Source organism: Prunus persica, chromosome G1 (genome assembly GCF_000346465.2).
Source record: "Prunus persica cultivar Lovell chromosome G1, Prunus_persica_NCBIv2, whole genome shotgun sequence".
Classification (NCBI taxonomy): domain Eukaryota; kingdom Viridiplantae; phylum Streptophyta; class Magnoliopsida; order Rosales; family Rosaceae; genus Prunus; species Prunus persica.
In genome coordinates, this window is record NC_034009.1 from 41047093 (window position 1) to 41057854 (window position 10762).

General features: G+C 37.1%; 1 protein-coding gene across 4 annotated transcripts; it reads left to right on the forward strand.

The window, feature by feature from the left end:
• Positions 4811–10718, forward strand: LOC18789076. Of its 4 annotated transcripts, none has more exons than XM_020555292.1 (5): positions 4811–5429; positions 5727–7345; positions 7935–8149; positions 8491–8714; positions 9478–10718. In XM_020555292.1, the coding sequence occupies exons 2-5, from the start codon at positions 5896–5898 to the stop codon at positions 10274–10276; spliced, it is 2688 nt and encodes an 895-aa protein (XP_020410881.1). In that variant the 5' UTR covers positions 4811–5429; positions 5727–5895; the 3' UTR covers positions 10277–10718. The 4 variants fall into 4 exon arrangements, with proteins under 4 accessions (XP_020410881.1, XP_020410882.1, XP_020410883.1 ...); XM_020555293.1 differs by having other exon boundaries at positions 5776–7345; XM_020555294.1 differs by lacking the exon at positions 4811–5429 and adding an exon at positions 5442–5686 and having other exon boundaries at positions 5776–7345.

The following is a 10762-nucleotide window of genomic DNA, read 5'->3' on the forward strand; positions in this document are numbered from 1 at the left end:
ATACGAAGGAAAATGAAACCCTACACCCACCTTGAGTTTCAATTTTCCCTCCTCATGGAAAACCAAGGCAACCATTAATTACAACTTTTTATGCCCAATTAACAATTAAAAATACCAATGCAAACATTAATTACAATTTTTAATGCAGATTCATGATTTAGGGATATAATTGGGAAACAAAACAAAATGCATTTCCAACCCCTAACCAAACATGGGAAATGAAATAAAATGATATTTTCTAGTTATTTTCCCATCGTTACCAAACATGGGAAATGAATCTTCGATTTCCCTTCCCTTAGGAAACTATATGGCCATTGATTTCCTATTAATTAATTTCCTGAACCAAACATGACCTACCATGTGTTTTTTAATAGAATATTTCCTATTGAGATGAACAATAATATATTAAATTCACATACACTACACAAATATTAAGATTAGAACTCAAAATCGTGCTTAGGAGAACAATTGTTCTAAATCATTACAATAGGGGTTTCTTTGCAACATGGCCTAACATGTAAACAATGGGTAAAGAGAGAGAACTTTCCCTGGAAAAAAAGTGGTAAATATATTAAAGAAACCAATCATACAGCTCTTCAATTTGCTGCCAATTGGGTGGCAGATAGGGTCTTGCCATAATGATTGTTCTCAATGGAGGCATTGAGTAAAGTTATTATGGTCCTGTTTGAGATCAGCCTTTTCTGATAAAGCCTTTGTTTGTTTTTCCTTTATGGGGCTCGTGCGATCTAATTCTGCCTTTTTCATATGGACCCAAAAAAAGTGAAACCCTACCCTAGCTACCAGCAGACTCTATCTGTTGGTCCAACATTTGTGTGCCATGACTCATGAGAGAGAGAGCTCTCATCTTTCTCAAATTTGCAATTTAACCTAGCTTTTCATGGCATAGAAAATAATACTTTCAAATGAAAAGACAACTTTTCAAAAGATGATTTTCTTTTAACCAGTTTCTTGTGCTTTTATAAATTCAAATTCTTTCCAAATGTTCGTATAAAGTAATTGAAACAGTGTTTGAATCAATTCTATCCTTCCATCACGGGGAAAAGAAAGGCAATCAAAAATTCATTTCGGAAAACTATTGTGTGATGATTTGTTGTGCCACCTTTAATTTCATACATATATATGAGATTTTTTTTAGTGTAATAGTCGCACCGTAACGTTTACGATATAATTAATATATCATAAATTATATTGATGAATAAATACACGTATGAGTAAAATGATAATAACACGTGGTAATAATATCCATGCAAAGCTTTTGATTGAAGTTTTGTTATCACTTCCTGTCAACATGCAAAACTTTTGATTGAAGCTTCATGATTTTAATGCATGGTAGAAGATGCCCTAGATTGGGTATACCGTATATATGTGCTACTCTAAAGGATGCTTCTCATCCATTCCCAAATTAAAAAATGAACTAATTATATTGATAAACTTCAAGGTTAGTAGGTTTGTTTTGGCCTAATGAAGTGTGAAATATATATATATATATATATATTAAGTAAGATAACAATTAATTTTCAATTTAATCATGGGACTAATCAATAATTTGTAGCTAAGTTTTTTGGAAAGCTACGTAATCCAACGCGGTTTGGTGTTGACAAATAACTCAACCACAACGTACGATGATGCAACAATTCATGCGCAATGAATTTATTATAATATTAATTTGACAAGTCATGCAAATCCCAAATACGTTACCAATTTATGTAGCAATATTTCATTTATTTTTATTATGTTCTCATTCTTGATTTTATTATTCACGGCAAATAAAAAATCGTCAAATTAATTAGTATCTAAAAGTTAGTGTCTAGTATTATTGTTTAAAAAATTCAGTTTGTCGTGTGATGATGGAACAACCAATGCATTTTGCATGCGCAAGCAATTTCACATTCATCATAAGAAAAGGCAAAACCCACAATTAAAATAATAATGATGATAATAATTTAAGACCAAAAAGTAAAAAGAAAATCATATAAAAATAGAAATTAAATCATGAAAGGCAAATGCATCTTTTGAAATGAAAAACTACGAGACAATAAATGAAGTGGAGCAAGTGTGCGTGTGTGACCTAGAGATCTTCAAGCCATGTGAATTCAGAAGTTCCCAACTGGAAAATATCGGTCTTCTATCACCCAGTATGTTGGTGTCAACCTGACATGATTCCACGTGGCGCATATGCTTAGGTCGACGACGGTGGACCAAGGTCTCCCCGGCGACTCCATGTCCACAGCAAAGTCAAGGTATAGGTCTCATATTGAAAAACTACTTAAGTTTAGAATATATATTATAACATTAGTGAATCAGAGCTAGAATTGTAAAGTTAAGAAGGTCGAAGTAGAAAATATAAATATAAAATATTTAAGTATTCAATAATTACATGTTTAGAATTAAATATTTATAATTTAGTCATGTTTAATTTATTTTATAACTTAAATTATAAGTTGTTTATTACAAATTTTATATATTATATATAATATAATAAAAAAGAAATAAAAATATGAGGGGCCAAATTCACTTCAGACCTAAAAATGGCTCCACCACCCAATACTCTTAACAAATTCTGTTTTATTAATTTTGCACATCAACCGATATTTTACTAATGTTAAATGGTCGTTTCCTTTCTTTCATTTGCCGACATAAGATTAATAATGAAGACTAAAATAATAAAAAAAGATTAATGATGAAGACGGTCGGTTGTTTTGTCTTTATCGAAGCGTATGTACTTTCAAGTACTTGAGTCCCTTGTTCAGGTTTTGTATTCAATTCCTAGTAAAGTAAACAATGAAATCTGGTTTATAATATAGTCATTGTGTTATTATTAGTGTTAAACAAACTATGATAGTGATGGTAATACATAAAAGCCATAGGATATATTTTTTGGATTTGAAGTCAAATGTTACGGTTGTATTGTCAAAAAGAGACGTATGATTTATTGGATTTTATTGACACTTTAAATGCTTGTTCGTTCGTAAGTCAATTTTGTTATTACCAATAAACTCTTAAATTTAATAATATTTTTTTCTTTCTAAAAAGCAGTTTTGTTGTCACAATATTTTACTTCGATTTCAATATAAGGACAATTTTGAAAAGTTTTCTTTAATTGGCTTCAAATCACAACCAAAAACTTGTTTAACCTCAGGAATTTCTATTGCCTTGAATTCGATTAAATGGGTTGGCGGGAAGAGGATAACCATGTAGAGAATGACCAAAATGTCCTACAATTCAGGCGGGAATTTGGTCAAGGACGCGTGGACCATGGCAATGAAAACGAAGTGGGGTTCATCTATCCAAGTTCACCTACCTCGTAGCGGGCCTACAGAGGACAAAAGTCAACAAATCGTGTGGTGGGTGTTTTGCAGTCATTCAATCGTGTGGTGGGTGTTTCGTATTACAATGGACCTATGTTTAGTGGGCCCATGAGCTGGCGTCTTTTTTATCGAAGGGGTAGCCCAAAGTAGTTGGTAACAGCCCAACTCATTCATTAAAATAAAAACAATTTTGTGTTTGGATGGAACAAAACTAGTAAAACTGGAAAGGACAATAGTTCATCTATAATTTTTTATTATTATTTTTTTTATTTCTATCCATGGCCCCTACTTAACAACAGCTGCCTTTTAGGCTTTTAATTCCATACCCCTTTTCATGCCAACCATCCATCTTCATTTCTAGAACTCCACTTTTCTATTTTGCCAAAAAGTTTGAGAATGCTATTTGGATGTATATGTGTCAAAATGTGATTTATCTGTCAGACGAAATGATTCAGTTTAGATAAGAAGTCAAATATTTTTTAAACTTCTCTTTTATATTTAACTCGTCTACGCTAATTGTGTGACTAATTTTATGAAAGACATACTCGAAACACACTACATACGTTATTGTTTGTGCAACGACTCCACATTGTTTTTGCCGAACGCTTGATTATCCGTATTTGTAGGGTTAGTTGGAGTTTGTGAAATAAACATAATGAGAGTTTAGGTTATAGCTAAAAACAAGACTAACGGTGAATTAGCGTGTGTCTCACTCTTTTATATTGTAGCTACTTTTGAACATGTTCTGGTGGAAAAGGGGTAAGGCCCCCCAAATGATTACAATGATTCTGCTCACCAAACCAAACGGCGACAAATTCCATTACGTTATAACCAAACCAGTTCTCACCCAAAACATTTAAATAAATGCAATGCGCCTTCAAGAAGGTCAAAGTCTATGTCCATTCAAAATGGAGGAAAAAAAATGAAGAGAAGAAAACCATATGGATTTGAATTCACATTCCAATGGAAAAACAAAACATTTGTGTGAAATCTAGACTTGTTTCATCAGAAGCAGGTCTTGGATTTCGATTAATTCTACCATTGGACTTGTTTTCCATAAAATTCAAAGTCTAAATCGAGAAAGTTAAAAATAGAGAACATACTAAATTGAAATTGGATTAGATGTTCCTCATAATCAATCTAATTCCTAATTGTTCAAACATTAGATTATGAATTGTGACATAAAACTTATATACGTTTTGATTTCGTATGTGTAAATTAGGAATTAGAATAATTCCAATAATACCCACATATTTATAACGTATGAAAAGTTTTTATTTTATAGGATATGAGAAGTTAGAATATTACAATATCCATCTATAAGTAAACATATTATAAGATAAGATTAATGGTTTCATTCCCTCCATGCTAACAAAAAGGAAAAAAATCAATTACTATATTTATATTAATTTCTTTTATTTGTGAGTACGTGCAATTAACTACTCAGAAATACAATTTACAAACTCTTATCGTTCACTATCTTCTTTAACTCCTCTCAGTATGAGTTAATGATGAGCTGTAATTTTTTTTTTTTTCTCGAAACATTTTTTATTAAGAAAGATCTAAGCTTACCGTCACCTGTTCTAAAATGTATTTATCAGCTGAAAAGAGGCGCTAAAAAAAATCCACATAAAGAAAGAGAGTGGTAATTTTGACAGAGAACAAAGGGAGGAAGAATTTACCCACTTTCTTCGCGGTAAAAGCAGAACAGGTACAGGAGTCAGAAATACGGCTGAAAATGGTAATAATGACAAGGCCTGTTCCCAGTGGCGGGTTCCACGTCCTTTCTTCTCACTTTCTCTCTCATCGCTCTCTCTCTCTCTCTCTCTCTCTCTCTCTCAAACTCTGAAATTTTCTGAATAAACAAAACTCCAAAGTTCCAAACAAACGAGAAGAAGCAAAACCCAGCTCCCATCTTCACGCATTTCCATGCCCCAATTTTTTGTTTTCATATAATTTATTACAATATCGCACAAAATTAAATTGAAAAACCTCTTTGCATCTCTGCACACACCTTTCTCTTCCTCCTCTCAGAGACTCTCTGAGGCCTCTGTCCCTCCTCGCATGGACAGTCTTTACTCATCCCCATCGATCTCAACGGTCAGATTTGATTCATCCTCTACATCACTCATTTTCATGCACCAAATCTCACTCTCTATTTAATTTCCTACATTACCCATTTAAATAATTTCTCATTTGACCCGTCTCTGTGCATATATAGGCCCCTCCCCTGTATATCTATGTATGTATGTATGTATATGCCGCATATGCATGTCTGTATTTTTTCTCAGCGCGCTTAGTCGTAGTGTTCACTTTCTGCTGTAGGGTTTTCCGTTAAATCTCAAATTCTGATTTGGGTCTGAATTCGTTTTTGCTTTCTCTTTGTGTTCCGGTTAGATCATCTTTGGATCTGCGGTTGTTCACAATGCTTCGTTTGTGCGGACAGGCGTGGAGGACACCATGAGGAGAAGAACCGTCGTGAAACGCAGAGATGGTGGTGGTGGTGGTGGTGAGTGGCATTGGCTTGTAATTTTGGGTTGTCTTCAGGGGTTATTGGCCGGATGATATGGGCTGCGGTGGCTCCAAGGTCGACAACTTGCCGCTAGTCACTTTCTGCAGAGAGCGCAAGGACTTCATCAAAACGGCGTCGGATACCCGCTACGCTCTCGCCGCAGCCCACCTCTCCTATTTCCACTCCCTCAAGCACATCGGCGACGCCCTCTGCAAGTTCGTCGACGAAGACCTCATAATCTCCGGCGCCGGTGGGTCTTCTTCGCCTCCGGGATCTCCCGTTCTCACGTTGCCCTCCGACGAAGGCAAGCCAAGAAGGCACCCCCACAAAAACGACAAACACTCGTCGTCGTCTACCTCGATTTCGCACTCTGTTTCGGTCGATTCGCTGAAGGAGGAGGACATTGAAGACTCGCACCTGCATTTGTCATCTGGGTCCGGGTCGGATTCTGACTTGGAATCGCCTTCGGGTCACATTCACATAGAGGAGAGCCCAGAACAAGAGGTACCTTCTTCTTCTTCGTATGGTTACCCTCCGACTTCGCATATGTATTACATGAGAAGGTCCGGGACACCGATGCAGACGATGTCTTATGAAGAGCCGGGGAGATATCCGGCCCAAAATGGTCCGTACCCGGATCCATATCCGGGTTATTCGGGTTATCAGCCGTATGGAGGTGGTGGGTTTTTTGGGTACCCAATGGGGTCACCCATGACAAGTGAGTATCCGTACAATCGGCGGCCTCCGAGCCCGCCGCCGTCGGATCCTCCTCCGGCACCGCCTTCACCTCCGAAGACCTCCACTTGGGATTTCCTGAATGTGTTTGATACTTTTGATAATAGTGGTTATCTGGGTTACAATCCGAGGGCTAGATACGGGTATGGATCCACCACAAGTAGTCCGGACTCAAAGGAGGTGAGGGAGAGAGAGGGAATTCCGGAGTTGGAAGATGAGACAGAGCAAGAAGTGATGAAAGAGGTTCACAAGGAGAAGAGGAAGGCAAATGAGGATGGTTATTTGAGTAGGAATCGGAATTCGGGTGAAGGGACTTCAAGGGGTGTGCGATTGCAGCAGCCAAGTAGTGAGGGGAGTTCAGGGACAGTGCCATTGCATAGCAGTGAGGGGAGTTCAGGGACAGTGCCATTGCATAGCAGTGAGAGGAGTTCAGGGACAGTGCCATTGCATAGCAGTGAGAGTTCACACTCTGTCCAAGGGAAGGAGATAAAGAGCAGTCCAGATACAATTGGATCGAAAAACTCTGAAGAGGAGGGTGCCAAGAAAAAAAGAGTGAGTTTTGAGTTTGAAGCGCCATCGACGTTGGGTGTTGGATCTTCTAAAGGGAGTAGCTTAACCACATTGTCAGTCCACGGTACAAGGGATCTTCAAGAGGTTGTGAAGGAGATCAGGGATGAGTTCGAGACCGCTTCTAGTTATGGGAAAGAGGTTGCCATGTTGCTTGAGGTGGGCAAGTTACCTTATCAGCCTAGGGGCGCGGCACTTAAAGGTAGGAGTCTAAGCTTTAGTTTCCTGGTGTTTTGTCATGCATTTTCTTGTTTAGTGATTGCTTCCAACATCATTTACGCCATGACTTTTTTGTTTCTGTTGTTGAGAGTGTAAGTTATGTATTGTCCCTGCATTGCACTGCGCCAGATTCATTGTAACAAAGGCATAATTTCTCCCATGCTTGAATTTGTAACTACTCTGCTTCAGATGTCTTTATGCGTCCTTGGAGCTTATAACGTGATGGTTGTTATTTATTTATTTTATTATTACATATGTTGATTATAGATAGAGAGGGACGAAAACTAGAAAGTCTGTAAAATATCATCCCTCAGGTGATTAGATTTCTCTATATTATTATTTTTGCAGTTCAACTTCTCATTGAACCCTAAATCCTAAACCAAAAAGTTAAACCAAGTCCAATTTAATCTGAATATTAGTTTGAAATATAAAATATTAATCTCATTGTTTCAACTGGACAATACTTGTGGGATCGATAATCAAATCCTACTATTGTCTAGTGATTCTTTATTGTGATCTTGAAAGAAGCATTGTTCTTACTGTTTCATTATAACTTATGCATCTCTATGCAGTGATCTTTTCCAGGATCCTGTACCTTGTAGCACCTTCCATGTTGTCGTCACAACCTCCATCCGGGCAACCAGTAAGACTAACTTCAAAGACAATGAAAATGGCAAAAGCATACCAGGGAGAACCTGGCAAAGATTTCAATAAGAAGTCTGGAAACCTTTCATCAACTTTGGAGAAACTTTATGCATGGGAGAAAAAGTTATACAAGGAAGTTAAGGTACAAGTGAATCATGGATGGCGTGCAACTTATTTTTTCTACTATGATGATACTTAAATCCTTGATAGTCAGAGATAGTCATCAAGTAGTTTCATTGTAGCAGGTGGCAACGGACTAGTTGATATTCTCAGATTTAACAACTAGAATGCATTTTCACCCATTGAGAACCTGAACTTCGAATTTACAGTGTTATTAGAAATCTTTGAATTCCTTTATATTTGCACTTTATTTGAATTCTTACCGAGTCTATATTTGAATTCCTTTATATAATTTGGGCATTCTGACTCTCAAATTTTTTTCTATTGACCTTTGTTTATGTATTGGTGTTGTACTAATTTCAGGACGAAGAAAAGCTACGGGTTGACTATGAAAAGAAGTGCAAGAGATTGAAAAGTCTAGATTATCATGGAGCTGAGTCTGCTAAGATTGATGCCACCCAGGCTTCTGTACGAAAGTTGCTAACAAAAATTAATGTTTGTATCAGAGCTGTTGATACCATATCGAGCAGGATACATAAATTGAGGGATGAAGAATTGCTTCCCCAAGTCACGGAATTGATTCATGGGTAACAAAATGCTTCAACTTCTTTTACTAATTGCTCATTACTTTGGTTCCCAGTAATATTTGCAGTGGTTCATAATTAGTACTGGATGACCTGTCTGAAATTTGTCCTTCAATTGTTTCTTTCATCTTATTGTTTTTCTAATGTATAGAACTTGTATATGTGAGGTAATGAGGTAGTAGTGTTAGAGATTAGTTTCCTAATAGTTAACTGAATATTTGGTTGTGGTTCGTAATGAGCCTTCACCTGCTCAATGGTTATGGTTATCTTCTGTTTTCTATTAGAATTTAGGTAAATGCTTCCTTATTAGTTCCTGCTTTAATCTTACCCAAGTGGATCTGGTGCACTGATTGGGTCACTTTCTCAGGCATGACCCGTTAAGGCTTATGGTGGGAACATTTACACTATTCTTGGTAGGGAGAATATATGTGACTCGAGTTAATGATTTCTGAACTCGTATGTACTCCACCACTCCATCCATATTTTGAGGGATCAATTATGGTATGCTAAAGGGACTTTACATTATCTTTTCCCTCAAACCAAACATAGGTTAATTACTTACTGGTGATGGTATACCTAAAATTTGCCGGGACTTTACACTGGTCTTGTTCTCCATCGCTTTTGTGTGATAAATTTTTCTAAAAAGTGGGTTTGTCTGGGGGAGTTGAAGAAAGACCCATTGAATTTATATGTTGAAAGTTCTAAAAAGATTTCTTAATTTCCCAGGGTTCTTTTCTTGATATTAGGAATGTCTTTTTATCTTCAGATTGATAAGAATGTGGAAATCCATGCTTAAATGCCACCAGAAACAGTTCCAAGCTATTATGGAGAGCAAAATTCGATCTCTTAAAGTAAATACCGGCCTTCGAAGAGATTCCGGTTTGAAAGCTACTCTTGAACTTGAAATGGAGCTTCTGAAATGGTGCACTTCCTTTAACAATTGGGTTAACACCCAAAAATCATATGTGGAGTCCTTAAATGGGTGGCTTTTAAAGTGCATTAATCAGGAACCTGAAGTAACTCCTGACGGAGTTGCCCCTTTCTCCCCAAGCAGGATGGGAGCTCCACCCATTTTTGTAGTCTGCAATGATTGGTGCCAAGCAATGGAAAGAATTTCCGAAAAGGGAGTGGCAGATGCAATGCATGATTTTGCTTCAACCTTGCACCAGTTATGGGAAAGGCAGGATGAGGAGCAACGTCAAAGGATCAAAGCCGAGTACGTCTCCAAGAATTTGGAGAGCCAACTTAGAAAATTGCGTATGGAGAGGGCAAAGAGAGAGCATGACCATGATGCATCAACAGACAAAACTGCTCTGTCAAAGGCTCCTTCTGAGAGTGGAGTTTCACCACTGGATGATCTGAAGGTGGATTTGGATTCGATGAGGAAGAGATTATCCGAGGAAAAAGCAAGGCATAAGGAGGCAATCAAATTGGTTAATCACGCAGCTTCCAACAGTTTGCAAGCAGGATTGGTCCCAATTTTTGAAACCTTGAATAATTTCACTTCAGAGGCTTTGAAAGTTCATGAGCAAGTCAGACTTCAAGATGCCGGAGGCTCATATTAAATGTATAATCTTATGCATACAAGTCGGACATGTAATCTGTGAAGTAGCTAGCCGTTCTGTATATGTACAGTCGTCGTTTGAGATATGCATACATTTAGAAATGGTAGATTAGCAGAAGAAGAAAAGGTAACTATATAAGTGAATTTTTAGGCATGACAGAAAAAAGGAGACATGGGATATTAGAATTGCTTTGTTGAGCTGATCCCTTGGTTGTCTGGAAGTTGATGAAATCTTGACTTGATATCTAGGTCTGCATAACCCCTCTAACAGATTGGCAAATTTGTACAGGAATTCATTTATTGGTTTATTGGTTTTCAGGTGGCTATATTTGTCTGTTATTGGAATGTGTGGATGAGGGGGATGTCAGCTTGTTGTAGTTTTGTAGTAAACGAACTAAAAATTTTGAATGAGCTATTCCATTATTAAAGTGGTTTCTGTTTCATTCTTGGTTGGTTGATGTCTTAGAAGAATGCTGCGCTCTGCGTC